The 24378-nt window shown below is 42.9% G+C and overlaps 1 protein-coding gene across 2 annotated transcripts in view; it reads left to right on the forward strand.

Annotated features, from left to right (window-relative positions):
• Positions 1-7052: 7052 nt before the first annotated feature.
• The window catches only part of UACA (uveal autoantigen with coiled-coil domains and ankyrin repeats), a 103593-nt gene continuing 86267 nt past the window's right edge, over positions 7053-24378 (forward strand). Inside the window, exon 1 of one of the 2 annotated variants that reach the window (XM_055277933.2) lies at positions 7053-7160. Coding sequence is in view for 1 of the 2 variants with exons in the window: in XM_055277931.2 (XP_055133906.2) it covers positions 7704-7787 (84 nt within the window). In the remaining variant the exon portion in view is untranslated. Of the gene's footprint in view, positions 7161-7558; positions 7788-24378 lie in introns of those variants that run through there. The other variant, XM_055277931.2, reaches the window with a different exon arrangement.

Genomic DNA, 24378 nt, shown 5'->3' on the forward strand with positions numbered 1-24378 from the left:
CCCTCCCCCACGACGCCCCCGCTCAGCAGGAAGTACTCAGACGAACTACAACGCCCATTTCCCCACTTCTTAAGAAACAAAAAAGGAGGAATGTTAGGTAACAGAGGTACCTTAATGGCGCCGGTTCCGGGTTCTTCTCCCCTCCTTGACCAGGCACTGTCTGAACCCGCCAAAGGAGGGCCAATCAGAAAGAAGCATCTCCCGCCTTCCCTTGGGCCCGCCCCACGTAGGCCCAAGGGATATAAAACCCAGCACAGCAGCAGCTCTCTCTCCCCTGCGCGACCTGACCTCTACCTCTCCAATAAAGATCTCTTGGCTGCCACCGGTGTCGTCTCTGACTAGCGTGTCGCCCTTCAAGATTTATCCTTTTTTTTTGAGTCGGAGTCTCGCTCTGTCGCCCAGGCTGGAGTGCAGTGGTGTTGTGTCCGGAATTGGTGGGTTCTTGGTCTCACTGACTTAAAGAATGAAGCCGCAGACCCTCCGGTGAGTGTTACAGCTCTTAAGGTGGCACGTCTGGAGTTTGTTCCTTCTGATGTTCGGATGTGTTAAGAGTTTCTTCCTTCTGGTGGGTTCATGGTCTCGCTGGCTCAGGAGTGAAGCTGCAGACCTCCGCGGTGAGTGTTACAGCTCTTAAGGCTGCCTATCTGGAGTTGTTCGTTCCTCCCAGTGGGCTCGTGGTCTTGCTGGCTTCAGGAGTGAAGCTGCAGACTTTCGCAGTGTGTTACAGCTCATAAAATCAGTGTAGACCCAAAGAGTGAGCAGTAGTAAGATTTACTGCAAAGAGCGAAAGAACAAAGCTTCCACAGTGTGGAAGGGGACCCCAGCAGGTTGCCACTGCTGGCTGGGGCAGCCTGCTTTTATTCTCTCATCTGGCCCCACTCACGTCCTGCTGATTGGTAGAGCCGAGTGGTCTGTTTTGACAGGGCGCTGATTGGTGCGTTTACAATCCCTAAGCTAGACACAAAGGTTCTCCACGTCCCCACTAGATTAACTAGATACAGAGTGTCGACACAAAGGTTCTCCAAGGCCCCACCAGAGTAGCTAGATACAGGGTGTCGATTGGTGCATTCACAGACCCTGAGCTAGACACAGGGTGCTGATTGGTGTGTTTACAATCCCTGAGGTAGACATAAAGGTTCTCCACGTCTCCACCAGACTCAAGAGCCCAGCTGGCTTCACCCAGTGGATCTCGCACCGGGGCTGCAGGTAGAGCTGCCTGCCAGTCCCGCGCCGTGCGCTCGCACTCCTCAGCCCTTGGGTGGTCAATGGGACTGGGCGCCATGGAGCAGGGGGTGGTGCTTGTCAAGGAGGCTGGGGCAGCACAGGAGCCCACGGAGGCGGGGGAAGGCTCAGGCATGGCGGGCTGCAGTCCTGAGACCCGCACCGTGGGAAGGCAGCTAAGGCCCGGCGAGAAATCGAGTGCAGCATCAGTGGGCTGGCACTGCTGGGGGACCCAGTACACCCTCCGCAGCCGCTGGCCTGGGTGCTAAGTCCCTCATTGCCCGGGGCCGGCAGGGCCGGCCGGCTGCTCCGAGTGCGAGTGCGGGGCCCGCCAAGCCCACGCCCACCTGGAACTCCAGCTGGCCCGCAAGCGCTGCACGCATCCCCGGTTCCCGCTCGCGCCTCTCCCTCCACATCTCCCTGCAAGCTGAGGGAGCCGGCTCCCACCTTGGCCAGCCCAGAAAGGGGCTCCCACAGTGCAGCGGTGGGCTGAAGGGCTCCTCAAGTGCCGCCAAAGTGGGAGCCCAGGCAGAGGAGGCGCTGAGAGCGAGTGAGGGCCGCGAGAACTGCCAGCACGCAGTCACCTCTCAGTGTCATCTCGGCTCACTGCAGGCTCCGCCTCCTGGGTTCACGCCATTCTCCTGCCTCAGCCTCTGGAGTAGCAGCTGGGACTACAGGCGCCCGCCACCACGCCAGGCTAATTTTTTGTATTTTTAGTAGAGGCGGGGTTTCACCGTGTTAGCCAGGATGGTTTCGATCTCCTGACTTTGTGATCCGCCCGCCTCGGCTTCCCAAAGTGCTGGGATTACAGGCGTGAGCCACCACACCCGGCCTGAAAGTGAGATTTATCTTAACTTATTCTGTCTGCTATGTTCTTGTGTTAGGATGAGTAGCAAGGGTTGTCATGGAGTAACTGGTGGTATTGAACCAGCCATGTAATTTACTAGTAATCGATCATTCAGTCAAGAGTGTTTACTGAACACTTTGCCAGAATTTTAAAAGTCTCCTTGGAAATCTGGAGGGGAAAAAATACAAGCAGGACAAGTAAAACCATCATTTAAAGTCTGTAGAGATAGCCTTTATCTGCCATATTTTAAATTTAAAAGCAAGAAACTTTTCTATCCAACTTATTTGATAGTGCTGAAGTTTTGAAAGTTTTTCGGCTCATTGCACATATCCTGGCCAAGATAAGAAAGCTCCAAGGTCCAGGAAAGTTTACTATGGAGTCAGATGTTTACTGATCCCAGAACCAAATTCCTGGTGTTTCTCTGGGCTCCAGGCTGAGTAGCCTGTTTTAAAAGAGGCAATCAAGAGTTTTTTTTTGCCTTTCAACCATAAGCACTCAGGGCCATCAGTCTTATCATTAAAGTGAAGCTAAGGGTACTTCTGGATTGTGTGTAATCAAGACTTGATGTTAAACCTGAATCCAAAGAAAACACAGTGATTATCTCAACTGCTTTTAGGTATAAGGTCAATTACGCTGGGAAAGCCTAGTTTTGTTCCTGACCATGATCCTTCCTTTTTTTTTCACTTTTTCTTTCAGTATCGAAACTAATGGCACACTCAATATGTCATAAGTGAATGACAGTCTGTAAATGCCAGGGAAGACAGAGAGAGGTAGAAAGCAGCCTTCTTTGGAAGATAAGTGGTAAACTCAAGATTGCTATAGCTAAACGCATAACAATCCTCAACAGGGGAGATGAAAGAAGTTGTTTCTGTAAGAAGGAATTGATACCACTTGAAGTTTTAGTGCTGAGTAACTAAGAAAACTTACATGAGGGTCTATGGTTATATGGAGCAGACACCATCTTCTTTCCCCTTTTCTTCTTCTCATTCTAGTTTTCTAAGATGCAGCCTTTGGTGAGCTTACTAAAAATACAGATTCTTTTAAAGTTAGTGCCAAAATGACCTATTTGTTTTTTTAAAGCTCGTTTATGCAATGTTTTAGTTTTCAATGTGGCAAGAGAAGAGGGTGTGAGAACTGCCTCAGGTCTCTCATTTCCTGGGCTGCCTATGACTTCTGGGTAGAGGTGCCTTTCCTCATGACTCTGTGACCACACGTGGTTCTGCCAGCCATTTGCTTTGGCCTCTGAGAGAATGACTGATGTCATGGGCCCCTTCATGGAATTATTCACTGGCTTTGTTCCCTGGGTCCCCGGGGCTACTAGGAGCAGCAAGTTCTAAAAATGAAGAGGGAAGTCATTGGATATAGAATTCATAACTAAAGCTTGTCTGGAAGGAGATCTTTATGTTTGAAAAGGACTCATTTTATGTGTAAATTTTAGACTTTGTATGTCAATCTTTTTTTTTTTTTTGAGATGAAGTCTTGCTCTGTCACCCAGGCTGGAGTGCAGTGGCGTTATCCTGGCTCGCTGCAACCTCTGCCTCCTGGGTTCAAGCGATTCTCCTGCCTCAGCCTCCCCAGTAGCTGGGATTACAGGCTTCCACCACCACGCCCAGCTAATTTTTGTATTTTAGTAGAGATGGGGTTTCACCATGTTGGCCAGGCTGGTCTTGAACTCCTGACCTCAAATGATCTGCCCACTTTGGCCTCCCAAAGTACTGGAATTACAGGCGTGAGCCACCATGCCCGGCCTGTGTGTGGATTCTTTTTTTTTATTGTTGTTGTTTTTGGTTTTTTTTTTTTTTGAGATGGAGTCTTGCTCTGTTGCCCAGGCTGGAGTGCAGTGGTGCCATCTCGGCTCACTGCAAGCTCCACCACCCGGGTTCACACCATTTTCCTGCCTCAGCCTCCAGAGTAGCTGGGACTACAGGCACCTGCCACCACGCCCGGCTAATTTTTTGTATTTTTACAAAAACGGGGTTTCACCATGTTAGCCAGGATTGTCTCGATTTCCTGACGCCGTGATCCGCCCGCCTCGGCCTTCCAAAGTGCTGGGATTACAGGCGTGAGCCACTGCGCCCAGCCCTGTGTGTGGATTCTTTATTCTTTTTCTGAGAAATCATATTTGTGATCGTTTTTGCCCTTATCATAATCTGAGTTATCAGTGAGCATCTGTCAACTGTGTTCTCTTCCCTGTTCTGGCAGGTCCCCTGGGTATCCTCTGCCTATCGGGTATTACTTCTCACCTGTTGGTATTCATTGAATGGATACTCAACCTTGGATAGCCTCCCTTCAGGCAAACTTATTTGTTGATCTTTTCCTTCCCTAAATACCATCTGCAATCCTACTACACAATTCAGTAAGTGATTGTCCAGTTAAGCTGTATGTGTTAGCATACAGCTTACACATTTGTTATCTAATCCAGAACACAAGTTCCTTGACAGCAGGGATCAAAATAGGAGTGGTAAGCAGATCAACTTGCTCCATTTGTATTATTTGAGATTACCGTGTATATATAATCTAGTAAAGTAATTTTAAAAAATGCATTACCCTTCCTGGTATATTGTAAATAAATAAATATTGGAAAAAATAAGTAAAACAAAAAAAGTATTTTATATAGGCTCAGTGTGATAACAAACAAAAGGTCATCTAGGTTTGATAAGTGCCCTTTGCTCTGAAGGGAAGATAAAAATAAATAATAGTGATGAGTTAACAAAATAAAACCCAATCTGTCTGGTAGAATGCTAATAATAGTGACTTTACTTCATATAGGCAGCTTCCAGATCAATGTAAAAAAGCTTTACTGAATATTCAGACCAGTGCTATTTACTTAGCTGCTCTCAAATGGGAATAAGCAGACATCAGATATCAAGTTTCTAGGCTGGAAAAATCCATAAAGGCCACTGGACACAGACACCATGGGGACATCATCCAGACAGTTCATAAAAATAACTTGCCCAACATTTTTGGAACCTGATGCAAGCTATACTTGTGGTTCTGTCTGTTTCCTTTGCTTTATCCAGTAACAACAGAAAAGGAGGCCAGTCACCAGGACTATGATAACTTGGGTGTTACAGGAGACAACTAGTACAACATAACACTGCAATCAATAACTCAGTAGCCAATTGCTGAGACAGTGCTCGTGTAAGCAATTAACATTTAAGATTCAGTCAGAGGACTAGATGGTAAATGGATACTTATCTTAAGCCCAGAGCAAAGGAGTTGATTGAGACACAAATATTTAAGCAGGACCATAGCCTCAGATCATTCCATCTGTGTTCACAATAGGGGGAATCCCAATCCTGTGTCACATAAATACATAGAACAAACAACCATAATTTACTATGGTAGTCAATAAGAATGCATCAATTCACTCAGAAATATTTATTAAACACCTATAACATGCTAAGCATTCTAGGGAATTCAAATATATGTCAGTTATTCCCTAATTTTAAGTAAATTGAAGTCCAGTAATGAAATAAGGTTTGCTCAGCTCATATGTGTTAGTATCATATGAGAGGTATAAATTGCTGTAACTATTTGGAGGATGGAGAGATCACTTCTAGTTACTTGATCAGGGAAGGTTCTACAGAAAGGAGGGCGCTTGGAAGGGACATACACTTAAAAACAAACTTTTTGTTACAGCATAACACACACATAAAAGAGAATGTATTGCATACAGTATAGGCTCACTGAATTTTCAAAATCTGAAAACACTAGATATGTAACCAGCACCCAGAGAGAATAGTACAGTATTCCAGAAGCCCCCCACATCCCCTACCAATCACTCTTGGGGGAGTAGGATTTCTGAGATGAATGTAGACAGAGAGAAGATTATTGGGGGAGGGATCAGTATGCATAAAGATGTGGAAATTGAAAGCCATGACCCATGTTTGGAGAATGGGCTGAAGAGTAATTCGCTTGGGGTGTTGGCTAGAGAACAGGGTCGCGTCCACATTATACAGCTTTAAATGCCAAGAGTTAGATTTTGTTCGTTAGCTGCTGAAGGCTTTTGAGCAAGAGGATTATTTTTGTAAGACTTATTGATGATGGTTGATAATTTATTGGTGATGGGACAATTAAGAGACTGAAGGTTGGGAGACTGGCTGGGAAGCTTCTGTAATAATAGTCCGGGTATGAGATAATTTTGGCTCTGCAGTGGCAGTGAGAACAGAGTCACTGACCATACACAGACACTTTAAAGAGCCAACAGGAACTAAATGACTGGAGATCTAGAGGAAGGGGGAGGAATCAAAGAAAATTTTCTTCCAAAGATCTAATCAAGATGAAATTTAATAATTTTTTTGGGTAGTTGTTATTTACTTGTTGTATAGGGTTAACAGTCTTTGAATGCTGTCTCTCCAAGAAATTCTGAAAACTTTCTTACAGTATTTGAAGAAAACCTTGAGTTACTATAAAGAAACTCTAAATAGAGAGCAACTGACCTTTCAGACAAAAAAGAGTCCCTTGTTAGTCAGAAAATGTGGACCGTTTGTCTTTTCAAATGGATGCATGCTACAATAAACGTTTTGCTGGGGGCGGGGGGGGGGCGGGAAATGACTCCAAAGAAGACTTTTGAAGATGTCACACGAACAGCAAATTATTGGGTGCTGAACACCTTCCTGTTTCTTCATCCTCTTAAATAATTTTTACTAACCCAGATTTCTAGGTAAGATGATTTAACTTCATCGTATACGTTTACATGTAATGTGTTTCTACAGAAAACAAAACCTTTTTGAAGAAAAAAGGGCGTAACTTTTTTTGACAACTTAGATCACTGGCTATGGGAGTCATTTTTAATTGATGACACCTCTTCTCCTCCCTCCCGCCCCGCCCCCATTCCACCCCTTTGCTTCCAATACGGCGGATTCTTGACTCAACAAATAATCGAGCACGTAACTTGTACTGCAACTTATTACAACGTCTTTCAAGGTCTTTCTTAACTGTACGTTTTTCTGCACAATCAGCACCTTATTTCTTAGAGACTGTTTATTTCTGGAATTTTTGATGCGTGTGGTGGTTTCCAGGCACTAGGATTTGGTAGTAAAACAGGAGACTGAAGAGAAGTTGCTCCTGAAAGCTGTTCTGTGTGCAGGTAACCAAGAGTCATTTCTAAGACCAGACGGAAGGGAAGGAACTTTACTTGGTAAAGAGCGCGTGGGTGGAAAGAGGAGGGGAGTCCGGGAAGATGAGAGGTGGCAGAGGCGGGACCCCGTGCTCTCTCTAGATCTTAAGCTCCGGGTGGGCGGGCGCCGGTGGCCTGGAGCCCGGCCTGCGCGCATCTCCATGCCTCTGGCCGCCCACCTCCTCCGCCCCTTCCCGGGGTAAAGTTCCCAAACTTTTCCTCCAGCGGGGAGAGGAAGGGTGTTACTCAGTTTAAAAGGGAAGTCCCGCCCCATTCCTGGATTCCTATTGGTCGGGGTTTGCCACGCCCCCGCCAGGGCAGCGGGTCGATTGGCTACGGGAGGGGAGCCCCGCCTCAGGCCCGTCGCCGTCTGCTGCCCGGGGCCCCCAGGTGGCAGGCAGGTGGGGCTGTTACAGCCCGCGCCGCCTCTGCTGCAGCCGCTGCCCTCTACTCCTTGCGCGCTGGCACCCCGCAGCCTTTAAGGTTCGCGCGCGGGCCAGGCGAGAGTTAGCCATGAAGAGCCTCAGGTCCCGCCTGAGGAGGCAGGACGTGCCCGGCCCCGCGTCGTCTGGCGCCGCCGCCGCCGCCGCCAGCGCGGTGAGTCCCGCGGCCCGGGCTGCCAGGCTCTCCGCTCCGGGAGCAGCGCAGCCCTCCTTTGCTGGCGAGCTCGCGCGCCTCCTTCCTCTCCTTTTCCTCTGCCAGTTCAGCTTCGGCGGCCCTGGCGACTCCTCCCTCAGAACGGAGACTCCGTCAGCCCAGAGACCCCGGGGACCCTCCCCGCCGCCGCACCCGAGCCTCTACGGGTCTCTTCCCCACCCCTTTCTCCCAAGCCTCCGAACTTCTGGAAGAAACCTCAGTGCGGCGGTTCTGGCCCCCTCCTCCTAAATCCAAAGTTCCTCGATTGGCTACCCTACTCCTCTCTTTCCGTTGACCCCGCTCGTCGCTCACCTTTCCCGGCGCTCGCTCTGCTCCCCACACCCGCTCAGCCGTGTTGGCTCCCCAGTCCCAGGGGCCGGGGCTCGCACGGGGTAGGGCAGGTGGGCAGGGCTGCGCACCCCGCACCACCGTGCGCGGACTCCGAACCTTCCCCGGGTCTGAGACAGCGTCAAGCCCTGCCAGGCTGGCGGACGTCCCGTGCTGGCCGTTGTCGTTGTCACTGGGAAGTTTGATTCCCCAGCGAGGCAGAGGGAATCGGCTTAGTCGTAAAGACAAAACCCCACAGGGTGGTGACCCTGGTGAAGTCGGGAGGGGTGGTGGTGATGTGGGTCGTGTAAATCGCACCTGTGGGGCGGGATCCGTGCGGGGCGCTTTCGGTGCTGACCTGCAGCGCGGCCTCAGTGTGTGCGCCAAGGAGTAGTCAGGGCCTCTTTAGTTGGCAGGAGAACAGAAATCTTGAGAAACAGCCTGACCGCAGATGTTGTGATTTAGATAATTTGTCACAAGAATGGCGATATCATCAAAATTCTATATCATTAAAATAAGTGCCACTTAAAAAGTCTTGAAGAGTCGAACGTAAAGGAGTTGTTAGGCTCCAACTGCCCAGTTACCTAGTTGGGGTAATTAAAATGAACCTTTACAATTTAACGCAGATTTTACCAAAGGATTATATTATTTTCATCAGAATACTAATTAATCTGCTTCTGCTTTTTTGAGTTAATTCAGAATTGTGCCTTTCTCTCCACCTATATCGAGGATTATTTTACTTGGACATAAAGGAAATTGTGGAGGAACTAACTAGACTTAAATTCCTATTTCAAAAAAGACAGTAGATTCAGATGACATAATTGATGTTCTTTGATAAAGCATGAAGTCGTTTTATAAGCTCATAGGAAAAAGAGATTACTTTGTTTCACTTTTTTTGAAGTAATTGGCAGAAATGTCATTTAGTGATATTGGAGTTCATTACAGTTAAGATTCTACTTCTCTAATGCAAGTTGTGTTTTTAGCTTTATAGAAGATACACGTTTCTAGATTTATTAGCTTTATTTTCCCTGGTTGTGTTTGATTTGCACTAAGGATGTACATCCCACTTGGAGGTTTATATGCCTTAATTTTATCCAGTTTTCTAGAAACGCAGAGTATTTAGCAGGTATTATCAGCATGATAGTTTGCATTTTGTGCCTTTGGAACATAAAGTGCCTATCTCTGAGCTTAAATCTTTAGCACTCAATTGAGCATTCTATTTTTCTCAAAATGACATAATAAAGATAAACATATTAACCTATTTATGTAGAAAAAGCAAACGTTTCTGTTTAAATATTAGAATAAGTTCTGTACAATTTAAAAATAAAAGCGTAATGATGAATAAAACTTAGAATGAATTCTGTAAAATTTTAAAATAAAACTAGTGATGAATAAAAACAAACTAAGCATTGATAGAATAAAACACATGTACAGGAGAAATAGATCCTTTCTGCTTTTCAATCTATAAACCATAATCCGAGATTTGGTCACATGTATATGTATTTATTGTATGATTGGGCCACTCTTTCTTTTTTTTTTCTTTTTGCCTTTAAAAACAGTTATTTTTTGAATAGGTAATATAGCACATGGTTTAATATTGGAAAGGAATAAAAATATTTACAACAGGCCGGGCGCACTGGCTCACGCTTGTAATCCTAGCACTTTGGGAGGCCGAGGCGGGCGGATCACGAGGTCAGGAGATCGAGACCACGGTGAAACCCCGTCTCTACTAAAAATACAAAAAAATTAGCCAGGCCTGGTGGCGGGCGCCTGTAGTCCCAGCTACTTGGAGAGGCTGAGGCAGGAGAATGGCGCGAACCCGGGAGGCGGAGCTTGCAGTGAGCCCAGTTTGCGCCACTGCACTCCAGCCTGGGCGACAGAGCGAGACTCCGTCTCAAAAAAAAAAAAAAAAAAAAAAATATTTACAACAAAATATCGATGCCGTGTTTCCCTAACCTCTGCTTCAGCCACCCTGCCCCACTTCCTGAGGCCACTGGTGATACAGTTGCTTGCATATTCCTCCAGAGAGAGCTTAGCATATACAAGCAAATATGAATATAGTCACCCTTTATAGAAATGCTAGCACACTGTAGCTGCTGTTTCATATCTCGGACTTTTTTTTTTTTAACTGTAAATAGGGCCTCCCCATTCATATCTTTTGCTGTAATGTACAATTCTGTGATTAATATTCATATTTCAAGTGTGTGTCTGTACCTGTAGAATCAATTCCTAAAAGTGAATTGCTGGGTTAAAGGAATGTGCATTTGTAATTTTGAAGGATGTTGTCAAGTTTCCTTTCATGCATCATGGAACCAGTATATGAGAAATGTTTTCCAAGCTTTTAGTAGAAGTCTGTTCAAAGTTTTTGACCTTTGCTAGCCTGATAGGTAAGAACAGTTTATCCTTTCCATTTTTCTTTTTCTGTTTTTTTTTCTTTTTTTTTTTTTTTTTGAGACAGAGTCTCGCTCTGTCGCCAGGCTGGAGTGCAATGGGACCATCTCGGCTCATTGCAACCTCCGCCTCCCAGGTTCAAGCGATTCTCCTGCCTCAGCCTCCTGAGTAGCTGGGACTACAGGCGTGCACCACCACGCCAGGCTAATTTTTGTATTTTTAGTAGAGACAGGGTTTCACCATGTTGTCCAGGATGGTCTCAATCTCTTGACCTTGTGATCCACCCGCCTCAGCCTCCCAAAGTGCTGGGATTACAGGTGTGAGCCACTGTGCCTGGCCTATCCTTTCCATTTTTCTATTGGGTTGTTGATATTTTTCCCTATTCATTTGTAAATAGTTTATATCAGGGAAATTAGCCCTTTTCATATGAATAATATTATTTCTTAATTGGTTATTTGTCTTAAGACATTTTTATGGTGGCATTTGCTGTGCAGAGAAGGTGGTTATTTTTATACAATTTAATTTATAACCTTTTATGATTTTTAGGTTTATGTTATATCTTGGCCTTTCCACTCTGCAATATTCGCTGTTAAACAACCCCTCTCCCCAAGTTTCTTCTAGTTTTTTTTCTTTTTTTACATTTAAGTCTTTGATACATAAGATATTTATTATGGTGTAAAGTACATCTTACTTTCTTCTCTTTCCTCTATGGGTACCTAATTTGAGTCTTAAACTGTTCATTTAATTATCTTGGAAATAGTCACTATTTACTTTGCACAACTTTGATTTGAGATAAAATTTTAAAATGTTTATTTCATAAATAATTTCCTTTGTGTATTTAAGCTTATTATCTGAAGGAGACACAGCAGTAGACTGAGGTATGTGTCATATGCAGATATTTTATTACATAATATGTGGAATACAGCATATTAGCTTAGCATGCTAAATTAGAATTATGTGCAGATTATAGGCAGAAGTAGTAATTTTAAATATTCTGAATAATACCATTGTTATAAATACGCCAATGAATTTAGAGTTTACTAAATGGGAATGTTTGTACACATATAAATGTAGTTCACAATTACAAATTCTGGATAAACTACATTTGTGGATTAGTCCTTTACTAGCAAATCTGGAGATGGCTGCATCTGTTAACCATAAACGAAGAGTGTTTTTATTGTTACATTTATTATTTATTTATTTATTTTTCGAGGTGGAGTTTCGCTCTTGTTGTCCAGGCTGGGGTGCAATGACGCGATCTTGGCTCACTGCAACCTCCGCTTCCCAGGTTCAAGCGATTCTCCTGTCTCAGCCTCCAAAGTAGCTGGGATTACAGGCACTTGCCACCGTGCTTGGCTCATTTTTGTATTTTTAGTAGAGAGGGGGTTTCACCACATTGGCCAGGCTGGTCTCAAACTCCTGACCTCGGGTGATCCGCCCACCTTGGCCTCCCAAAGTGCTGGGATTACAAGCATGAGCCACCGTGCCCAGCCTGTTACATGTATTTTTAATCACTTACTAAGTTGGAGCTTCGGATTTCTAAAAGGGATAATTAGATGACTATCACTACTGTACCAGATCTGGTTAATTATGTGTTCAGTTATATGTATAGTGAGAATATGCTTGTTCCATTTTCACCTAGTTTAGGAAATGTAATATAAATTAAGGGACTGTAATTCCAGAAGTAGTAGAAGTGCTGCAAACAAATATTGTAAGCAGACATTTTAGAAGGGGATACCACTTTAAATTGGATTGCTTGAGCCCAGGAGTTCGAGACCCGCCTAGGCAACATGGTGAAATCCCATCTCCACAAAAAATACAAAAGATTAGCCGGAAGTGATGGTGCATGCCTGTGGTCCTAGCTGCCAGGGAGGCTGAGGTGAGGGGATCACTTGGGCCCAGGAGGTCAAGGCTGCAGTGAACTCTCACTCCAGCCTGGGTGATAGAGGGAAACCCTGTCTCCAAAAACAAACAAAAAAAAGTCGTAGCAGAGTACTTTGATTGTAGACCTGAGAGGTTCTGTAGTGATTATTTTTGCTGTCCTTTCTCTAGGCTGCTTTTAAAATGGGGCACTGAATTTTATAAATCAGAACTAAATATGTTCTAAAGCATCTTGCTATAATGCCTCAGCACTGCGAAAAAATACTGGTATTTCTAAAAGAATTTAGAGTTACAAATATAGCAACTGAAAAAATCTTCAAAAATATTTTCTGTTTCCACTAATAACGTTAGTTTGAGATGTTTAGAAAGCATAAAGGATTAAACATGATTTTGTTTTAGTTGTGATTTTGAGAATGACGGCTTTGTGTTTTCCACTGAAGGATTTGGGTGCATTTAAAAAGATGTTAATGTTATTCTCATAACAATGACTTTTGGGTAGTGTCAATAAGATAACAAATTGTTATGTTTAGTTTAAACTCATGATACTTAAGCACTGTTTACTCATTGTCATTAACTATTCCAACCTTAAATTAAAAATGCTTACCTTAATTAAAGCTGTATTCAGACAACTTCCTATGGTTATCCCTGCGTTGTATTTCTTGTGCTTCTTGAAAGAGGATTACAATAAAGAAACCATCCTTTTATAGTTTTTGATTTCAACCCTCACCCTGCAGCAAGTTTATTCAGAATATTATGTTGATTTGAATTGCTGAATTTTATTGTAATACCAAAGCAGAGTGGTTTGGTGGGTCTTTTGGTGCATAATGAGTCCAGGAACTTTAGGTGATGAGTAAAGGATTTTAATTACTTTTTTAATAAGGATGGTGTAATGATTATATATACTAATTGTGCATCATATGCATTGTTCAAATTAAAAATGATTAGTTCAGGAAGTAGACTTTGCTCAGCAGTTGCCTTATTTAGTTTGGAAAACATTTATGGAACACATAGGCTCAAGAATGGATTAATTAGGTCCTCTTCGAAGAAATGGATAATTCCAAGTTGAAAGCAGAAAGTGTGGAGGATGAACTTGGAGTCCCCTTGTCATGCTAGAGTGTAAAGAGGCTGTCAAAGATTAGGACTCTGGAGCCAACTCAAAGAGGCTCTCAGTTGCCCAAAGATGGGACAGTTTGATCATCAGTAAGAATAACAACTGTAGGGCACTGAAATCCTTAAATCCATGAGTTTGTAATGATGACCAAAAAAATAAAAACAACTCTTGACTTTTGGAGGATGCTAGGAAAGTGATGCATTCTTTCAAGATCAGGAAAATAAAGGGAAATAATAAAACATTTATTGTGCATTTCCTGTGAGAACTGTATCTCAAGGTAGCCAAATAGCTGATAAGAGGAAGTGTCTGTTTTAGGTGTACTTTACTGCCACCAATAGATGAAGAAGGGATGATGTAATTAGTATATCATGTATTCTGTCCCAGCTAATATATGAAGAAGGGGTGATAGAATTAGTATATCATAACTTTACAGCTCCTAATGAATTAATGAATCTAGAGTCTGTAGACATGATTATCAGAGGCTACTAATATCTCAAAAAGAAAGACAAGCAGGCATGATGTATCTTGTGGTGGAAATACTTATTACCACCTATTAATAGTCTTGCCAAAATAATAACCCTTTAGCTATAACCATGATTTTGTTTATTGTCATATAATAATTTTGATTATTGTCATACAGGGAGCAAAGGAAGATAGGGCTGCAGTCAGCAAAATTCTGATTGTGGAAATCTATGGAAAAATGAAATGGTTTCTTAAAAATTATAAATTGTAAGAAAAGGAAAAAAGAGGAGAAACCTATAGATTACAAGAGATTTAAGAGATTAAAATACCTGTTAGCCAATTGCAGTGATGGACTTTATTTAGATCCTGATTAGCTACTTGTAAAAAGTAAAAGTTTATGAGACAATTGAGGAAATGTAATCATCAGCTGGATACTTGATGATATCAAATTATTTGAAACATTTAAATGTGACAGTGGTAGTAATGTGGCTGTGTTTATAAAGAGTCTTTATCCTTCTTTATTTTATTTTTGGGAGATGGAGTCTCACTCTGTTGCCCTGGCTGGAGTGCAGTGGTGTGATCTCTGCTCATTGCAACCTCCACCTCCCGGGTTCAAGTGATTCTCCTGGCTCAGCCTACCGAGTAGTTGGGATTACAGCTTCCCGCCACCACGCCTGGCTAATTTTTGTATTTTTGGTAAAGACAGGGTTTTGCCATGTTGGCCAGGCAAAACCTGGTGTTGAACTCCTGACCTCAGGTGATTCACCTGCCTCAGCCTCCCAAAGTGCTGGGATTACAGGCATGAACCTCCTCGTCCGGCTGAGTCTTTATCTTTCAAATAAATATTTTGGAGTCTGGGATTTGCTTCAAGATAATCTTTGGGTGGGTGGGGATAGTATGTTGGGGGTATAGTTGCAATAGGATTGGTCTTGAGTTAGTAACTGCATTTGGGGCTGGGTACAGTGGCTCACGCCTGTAATCTCAGCACTTTGGGAGGCCGAGGTGGGCAGATCACTTGAGGTCAGGAGTTCGAGACCAGCCTGGCCAACATGGTAAAACCCTGTCTCTACTAAAAATACAAAAATTAGCTGGGCATGGTCACTCGTAGTCTCAGCTACTTGGGAGGCTGAGGCAGGAGAATTGCTTGAACCTGGGAGGTGGAGGTTGCAGTGAGCTGAGATCATGCCACTGCACTCCAACCTGGGCAACAGAGCGAGACTCCATCTCAAAAAAAAAAAAATTGCAGCTGGGTGGTTCATGATGCTTATTCACTTTTGTGATACTGTTGTATTTAGCGTATGTCCTAAAATTTCTGTACTGTAATTAGAAAGAGCTAGTCACAGCCTTGAAGAATTTTAAGAGCTAGATATAAAAAATAAATGAATATGGCATGTTAAGAGTCATAATAGAAGTCGGTATAAATTGCTGTGGGGGCACATAGAGTGTAGAGTGAGCCCATAAAAAGGTTGAAAGGTAGAGTGTGAGCTTGGGCCAGAAAGACAATTTCAGTGGCTTTCCAGGCAAAAGAACAGCAAATGCAGTGGTAGTATGGAGCTGTGAAATTATACAGCTCACTGAGGGAGCATCAGATTTGGAAACTAATTCTGGTCTTATGGTAGAGGATGGCACAGATGAGGCATAGACAAGTCTTCAAATAAGAATTCTAGTGAAAATAGGGAGTTAGAGGGCCTGCAGCTTGGGGATTGTGGTAAAGAAAGGTTTTCATTCATTCATTTTTTTTTTTTTTTTGAGAATAAGTCTCCTTCTTGTCGCTCAGGCTGGAGTGCAGTGGCGCAGTCTCGGCCCACTGCAACCTCTGCCTCTCGGGTTCAAGTGATTCTCCTGCCTCAGCCTCCCTAGTAGCTGGTACTACAGGCTCCTGTCACCACGCCTGGCTAATTTTTGTATTTTTAGTAGAGGTGGGGTTTCACCATGTTGGCCAGGCTGGTCTCGAACTCCTGATCTCAGGCGATCCACCGACCTCGGCCTTTCTAATTGTTGGGATTACAGGCGTGAGCCACTGCGCTCGGCCTCATTCATTTTTTTTTTTTTTAAACCTTGAATTAAAATGTAAATTACTTGACAAGTTTAAATCACTGTTTAGAGAGAACTAGACTAGTCATGAAAGTTTCATCTTCAGAAATTATCCCGTTAGTGAGTTTATAAGTTCATCCTTCTGCTTCTCCCTTCCTCTCTAGAATGAGCTAATAGTCAGCAAAATTTTGATTTTATCAGCCCTGTCTAACTTACGTTTGTATCTTTGGTAAACTAGATCCAAGAATAATAGATTTGAACATTATAGCTTATGTATTGTTTCATCGCTATCATATGGAAACTTTTACTGTCCTGTTACAGTTTTGCAAATGTTTGTCCTGCCACCTAAAGGATACAGTATATTATTGAAATTTCCACCTGTATGTGCTTATTTATGCAAAGGAAGTCACATTGATTTCTGTGGGGAATTTGCCTAAAAATGGATGGTTGAAATGCGCTGCCTGAAATTATAAACGGAACAATAGGATATAATGCTCATTGCCTTATTTTCCTTAATCATGATACAATTAAAAGCTTTATATAGCTTTTATATCATTAGAAAAGATAATGTCTCTTCCAGGCTTAAAAATGTAGCCCCAAAACACAAGAATAAAGTGGATTGTTTGTAGTCACAAAAACAGTTTTGCCTGTTGGCTTTGTTTTATTGTCAGAAATCCTAAATATTGTTGACATTGACTTATTTTCAAATGATACAGTCTCCAAGATGATATGCAGAAGATGAACTGATGTAGTTGAGTGACCAAAGGCACTGGCAAAGGATCGATGAGTTGTATTTTTATACAGATGCTCCTTGACTTATTATGGGGTTATGTCTTGGTAAACCCAGTGTAAGTTAAAAATATTGTAAGTCGAAATGCATTTAAGACACCTAACCTACCCAACATCATAGCTTAGCCTAACCTTCTTTAAACAGGCTCAGAACACTTAGCCTCCAGTTGGGCAAAATCATCTAACACAAAGCCTATTTTATAAGAAAGTATTGAATATCTCATGAATTCAATACCGAATACTCTATTGAAAGTGAAAAAACAGAATAGTTGTACGGGTACTCAAAGTATGTACAGTTTCTGCTGAACGCATGTAGCTTTTGTACTGTTGTAAAGTCAAAAAATCCGAAGTCTAACCATTATAAGTTGGGGACTGTCTGTAATTGAATGGGACCTGGCCAGGTATCCTTGAGAGAACGCAGGTGAATGTCTCAACCAGTTAGGATAAATGGCTGTCCCACAAAAGTCATACATGTTCTTTGTAGAAAACCAAATATAGGCTGGGCGTGGTGGCTCATGCCTGTAATCCCAACACTTTGGGAGGCTGAGGTGGGCGGATCACTTGAGGTCAGGAGTTCGAAACCAGCCTGGGCAACATGGTGAAACCCTGTCTCCACTAAAAATACAAAAATTAGCTGGACATGATGGCGCGTGCCTGTAATCCCACCTACTCGGGAGGCTGAGGCAGGAGAATTGCTTGAACCTGGGAGGCAGAGGTTGCAGTGAGCTGAGATCGAGCCATTGCACTCTGCACTCCAGCCTGGGTTACAGAGTGAGACTCCATCCCCCCTACCCCCCAAAAAAGAAAACCAAATATAGTTGATGATAAGAATAGAGCAGATCACCCATAATGTCATTAACTATGCCTTAAACCACTGATTCTCTTTTTAAAAATTCTGTGCAGGCTCATGCCTGTAATCCCAGCACTTATGAGGCCAAGGTGGGAGGATCACTTGAACCTGGGGGTTTGAGACCAGCCTGGGCAACATAGTAAGATCCTGTCTCTACCCCCCACCCCCCCCCAAAAAAAAATAGCCAGGTTGAGGCTATGGTGAGGTGCAGTTGTGCCACTGTAGCACCTACCTACTCCAGCCTGGGTAACAGAGCTACACCCTGTCTCAAGATAAATAAATAAATATACCATGCTCTCTCTTTGTTATTCACTCTGCATTTATTTGTCTTGATTCTATAGCAATGATATATGTCTACTTTTTTTTTTTTGAGATGGGGGTTTCACCCTGCCACCCAGGCTGGAGTGCAGTGCCAACAATCACGGCTCCCTGTGGCCTTGACCTCCTTGAGCTCAGGTGTTCCTCCCACCTCAGCCTCCTGACTAGCTGGGACTATAAGCACATGCTACCATGCGTGGCTAATTTTTGTGTTTTTTGTAGACATAGATTTTGCCCTGTTGCCTGGGCTGGTCTTGAACTCCTGGGCTCAAGCAATCTGGCCACCTTGGTCTCCAAAGTGCTAAGATTACAGGCGTGAGCCATCATGCCTGGCTGATACATGTATAATTTTTTGAATTATATTTTATTCTAATAAACTTTGTACTTAAAAATTATAGGCCGGGCGCCGTGGCTCATGCCTGTAATCCCAGCACTTTGGGAGGCCGAGGCGGGCGGATCACGAGGTCAGGAGATCGAGACCATCCTGGCTAACACGGTGAAACCCCGTCTCCACTAAAAACTACAAAAAAATTAGCTGGGCATGGTGGCGGGCACCTGTAGTCTCAGCTATTCGGGAGGCTGAGGCAGGAGAATGGCGTGAACCTGGGAGGCGGAACTTGCAGTGAGCCGAGATCGCGCCACTTCACTCCAGCCTGGGCGACAGAGCGAGACTCTGTCTCAAAAGAAAAAAAAATTATATAATTTGAAATTATTTGAGCACATACAAATGTCCCAATTGGGAGTACTCAGTAAATGCTAGTGAGTTACTTAGAAAGATACTGCTTGTGAGAAATCCATGTGCTGATAGCCAAGATTTATTGAGCTTGTATTTCCCAGGCATTGTTCTAAGTGCTAGTAAGTCAATCCTCATCGCAACCCTAAGAAGTAGATACTATTGCCATCATTTCAGATGCAAGTTAAATAATTTACCTGCCCAAGACACTAGAGCTAATAAGTGAAGAGTTAGGTAGCCTGGCTTTGGAACCCATGTCCTTACCATTGTGAACTGATGTTTCAAATTTAATGCTATGGGGTTTACACCTTAAGCCATATATACAAAAAAATTGGAGAAGGGGAGAAAGGAGGCATTTTATGGGAAATTCCAAAACCAATTTGTGTTCCCTTCAGAGATATATGGAATTGTTGCATTCCTTATATCCTTCCAATAATAGATTCTGTTACTTAAAACATATTTTTAAATGTGATAGAAAAAAATAGTTTGGCTTAATCCATGTTTTTGATTTCCAGGGAGCGTGAACGTATTTCTGTGCTTACTGGCTGCGTTCATTTCTTGTTTTAGGAATTGTTTGTTCATTTTCTTTGACCATTTTTTCTGCTGATGCCTTGTTCATGTTGATCTGTAAGAGCTTTATACATCCTTATTTTTGCTACTTGGCCAGCCTTCGCTTTAGAGTAATGTCTGTCTCACTGTAGCTGTGCTTCTGTCACCTTCCCTGATATTTCAAACAGTTTTTGTTTCCTGTATTTAATTTTGTGATAATTGATACATTAAGGTTCTTGGCTATTTTATATTCATTGTAGAGTGTAACATAGTATAAAAGCCTCTAATTTGTTCCATTATAACTTTTGTTTTGAATTCTACATTGTTAGATATTAATACTGTCACATTGCCCCTTCTGTCATTTTGCTTTATATGCGTGTATACTTACCCAGTATATTATACTTGCATCCTTGGTTTTATTTGGAGGTGTGTGTGTGTGTGTGTGTGTGTATCTACAACTGTGTACACTTTTGAGATGACGTGTTTTTAATATTGACCATATTTATATATTGTCAATGTTTTACATTACCTCTGTAGTAAGGTTTTCCCTTGCAGATGCACAAATCATTTTTTAAAAAAATCTGATTTACTCTTGGTTAATTTTCTTCTTACCGGATTGTGACATTTTCTCTTTACTAGAGAGAGACATTCCGAGAGAGAGAGAGAGAGAGAGATAAGTGTTGGGGGGGAGGGGAGAGAGAGAACAAGAACACATATATATCATGCTTTCTAAACTTTTAAAAAAGTAGGAGTGTTTAACTTTTCTTCCAGCATGCTGTTATTTCATATGGTTTTCGCATTAGCAGGGTGCCTACTTTGTGCAGATGTTGAGGTACTTTGAAAATGAGTCCCAGTGGGGAGGCCCTGTGGGTGTGGTTGTAGTAAAGCCAGTACACTCTGATCTTTTCAGCCGTGTATAAGAATAGCCCACAAACACTTGCTGATTTACACGTGGGAGGTTTTTTTTTTTTATGGAGTTTTGCTCTCGTTGCCCCAGGCTGGAGTGCAATGGTGTGATCTTGGCTCACCGCAACCTCTGCCTCCCGGGTTCAAGCGATTATCCTGCCTCAGCCTCCCGAGTAGCTGGGATTATGGGCATGCGCCACCACACTCAGCTAATTTTTTGTATTTTTAGTAGAGATGGGGTTTCTCCATGTTGGTCAGGCTGGTCTTGAACTCCTGACCTCAGATGATCCGTCCGCCTTGGCCTCCCAAAGTGCTGGCTCCCACAGGCGTGAGCCACTGTGCCCGGCCACGTTAGAGGTTTCTAAATGACAAATCCTTTTTAAATGATTCATCTCTTTTTGGTGACTGTTACTTTTTTTTAAATTAACATTTTATATTTTAAAAAAGTACTTTATGAAATATAAATAGCATTCATGGCCATGTATAAGTAGGTAAACGAGGAAAATGAAGTGTTTCTCAGTCTTAGAAAAGACAAATTGTGGGCTAGAGAATGTCCATTCATAGCTCTTGAAACCATACCTGGAGCAGCATGAAGGTGCAGGGTAGCACATTGATGCTACAGGGTCAAACTCTGCAGCCTGCACGTCTTGGGTGTGAGCATTGCCACTCCTGGTAACCAGCTTTGTGACCTTAGGCAAGTTACTTAAATATGTTTGTTTCTTCATTTGGAAAATAGGATTAATCGTTATACTTATTTCATAGAGTAGTTGTGAGCATTAAATGATACAAGGCATATTAAGGGCTTGCATATTAATACAGTGCTTTATATAGGTAACTCAATACATGTTTATATTGCTAACTGAAAAGTCTCACTAGAGGTCATGCCATTGTTGTCCTTTATAACCAGATTGACAGCAATCTTCCTAATCTTTTCCTTTCCAATTAATACAAACTCTCATAAGCTTTTATATAGCCTAGATCTTCAAAAGTCCATCTACTTTAGCCCTTTTCCTGAGAGAGATAAGTGGTATCTCTATTTTTCAATTATGAAAAAAATTTATTGAGCACTTGGGCTAAGCACTGCAGGGTGAGAAGATGAGGAAGATAAGAAGAGGCTCATAGTTTTTTGGGGAGCTCTATGAGCAGATAATATAAGGTAATAAGTGCTGTGATAGAGGAGTGTACAAGGTACTGATCTAGTCTGGGGCAGAACAGTGGGGAGTCATTGAGGGTTTTTTTGTAGGATAAGCTGCTGCTGCTGCTGTCTTTTAAAAATTGAGATCAGATTGTCAAAACATAAAATAAGTCATATTAAAGTGAACGATTCAATGACATTTAATACTTTCACATTGTTGTATAACCACCATCTCTACGTACTTCCAAAACATTTTCATCACTCTAGAAGAAAATTCTGTATCCATTAAGCAACTGTTTTCCACCTGCTCTTCTCTAGCTCCCGGGAGATACCAATCTGCAGGGTGACCTTTTTTTTTGAGACTGGACCTTGCTCTGTCACTCATACTAGAGTGCAGTGGCACAGTCTTGGCTCACTGCAGCAAGTGAGTAGCTGGGACTACAGGCATATGCCACCATGCCTGACTAATTTTGTTTATTTTTTATAGAGACAGGGGTCTCACTGTGTTGCCCAGGCTGGTCTCGAACGCCCGAGGGCTGAAGCGATCCTCCCATCTCAGCCACTTGAAGTGTTGGGATTATAGGAGTGAGCCACCGCACCTGGCCAGGGTGAGCTTCTTGAGATTTGAAAGAAGTGGGTAAGAGTGATCTAGGAAAGGTTAAAATTTCTTTCAGAGGGAACAACAAGAGCACATGCGTAGAGAAGAGGAAATATCACGGAGCTCAGAGCTGGGTGAGGGGGAAATTGGATACTAGAAAAATAGCAAGGGAGGATCCTAGAACAATAGCAAGGGGATTGGGTGGGAAATAGGAAGCAGAGGAGGTTTGGGGGTAGATCTTGGAATGGCTTTAACAATGGCCATTTTCAAGAGTTGTTGGGACATTTTCCTGTGGTTCCAGAAGTGGGAAATTCCAAAATCAAACGTGTTTTAGATGGATTACTGTGGTAGCTCTGTTGAGGATGGATTTGAGAGGGTCTAGTCTGGAGACAGGTGGATCAGTTTTGAAGCTGCTGAAATATTATGGGCAAGAATTAGTAGGGCCTGCATCATTACAATGCTGGAAGGGATGGAGAGGAGGGCCCAAGTTGGAGAAACATAGGCCATCTGAAACCCTGAAGAAGTTGTGACTTATCAAAGTCACAGTCAACAGACATGTGATCAGAAACCCAGCCTGCTAGCCCCTTGTGATTTCCAAGTGTCCTAGGTTTGACACACTGTTCAGTCCCTGATTGAATGGTAATTATGCTGTAAGAGGGAGAGAGAGAGCACTGTCTACAACTTCCTGTATGTTAGCAATTTAGTGTTTTTATTTTATTTTTTTTTTGAAGTGCACGTATTTATATTCAGTTGGGGTGAATAGCTCAATGTTCTGATGATGATGTTTGAAAAATACCCTTGAAAGTTTAACTTACTATGCTAATAATCTGTATAAGCACAGATTTTTAGCAGATAGCTAATTTGTCTTTTCCAACTTTTTTTTTGAGACGGAGTCTGGCTCTGTCGCCCAGGCTGGAGTGCAGTGGCGCGATCTCTGCTTACTGCAAGCTCTGCCTCCTGGGTTCACGCCATTCTCCTGCCTCAGCCTCCCGAATAGCTGGGACTACAGGTGCCTGCCACCACGCCCGGCTAATTTTTTTTTTTTTTTTTTTTTTTTTGAGACAGAGTCTCGCTTATCGCCCAGGCTGGAGTGCAGTGGCTCTATCTCGGCTCACTGCAAACTCCACCTCCCAGGTTCACGTCATTCTCCTGCCTCAGCCTCCCAAGTAGCTGGGACTATAGGCGCCCGCCACCGCGCCCGGCAAATTTTTTGTATTTTTAGTAGAGACGGGGTTTCACCGTGTTAGTCAGGATGGTCTCGATCTCCTGACCTCGTGATCTGCCAGCCTCAGCCTCCCAAAGTGCTGGGATTACAGGTGTGAGCCACGGCGCCCGGCCCTGTTTTCTCCAACTTTTTGTTATGAAAAAATTGAAACATACATAACATTTGAAAAAATAGCACAATGAACTTGGATCCACCTGCATGCTACTTAGATCCGAAAGTTAACATTTTGGTGCATTCGCTCTATATATGTGTAATAAAAGCATAATAAATGCACACTCACTCATATCTTTCACTGAACCATTTGGAAGTAAGTTGTAGAATGATATTTTACCATTAAATACTGTAACATGTATCTACAATATGAGTGATATTTGAAACTAACTTTTAAAGTTAGTTTTAAGAGGAAACTTAAGGATAATAGGACTTGTGAAGATGAAGCAGAGCTGGAAGAAATAATGCTTTTTTACACACTTCATTAATATTAATGCATTATCTTGATTTTTTGTCACATCCATGAAATACTGGTGCTATTAATAATTGGAATATTCTTTTAAATATCTCACTTATAAACATTAAATATCAGTACATTTGTTTAGAAAGGAAACTGTATGCAGGGCAGTGTATGAAATGGGAGCCTAGTGTTCCTCTGAGCTACAGAGAGTATTTCTATGATGAGCATCTCTAGGGAATGAACAGGGAAAGGGAGGGGTAGAATGAACAGGGAAAGGGAGGGGTAGGGGCAGGTGGGAAGAGAATGTTGGTGTGCAGGCATGTGACTGTAGGCTATATGCAAGGACCTACACTCTATTTGTCCTGTCATTAGGTTGAGCCAAGTACCAGAGCTTTGGAGCTGGCTTCTGTTGGGCTTTTATTCCTTTTTAATTTCTAACTTCATGCCCCAGGCTTCACTGCTGCGTCTGTCCCTGCTGCAGACTGATGTAGAACACTCTGGAACTGTAGAAGGAACTGCCAGAAGACTGTGTCACCCATGTTTGTCCTTGTGCCAGCAGGAGGGTGACGTGCATAGTGGTGTATAGACTACACTTAGAGAGATGCTCAATTTCTGTATTCTGCTACTAAGTAAATACTTTCCTGTTTGTGGGTTGAATTTTTTTTACTTTTCTTTACAGCTAAGAATTGAAATTTATTGAAGTTCTTAATTAAATATTAAGCCATTTAAATTGCCCCAATTTTCTTCTGTCACTCTTGAGGACCATTATCCAGCCCCCTTGCAGACTGCCCC

This window comes from Symphalangus syndactylus, chromosome 5 (assembly GCF_028878055.3).
Source record: "Symphalangus syndactylus isolate Jambi chromosome 5, NHGRI_mSymSyn1-v2.1_pri, whole genome shotgun sequence".
Classification (NCBI taxonomy): domain Eukaryota; kingdom Metazoa; phylum Chordata; class Mammalia; order Primates; family Hylobatidae; genus Symphalangus; species Symphalangus syndactylus.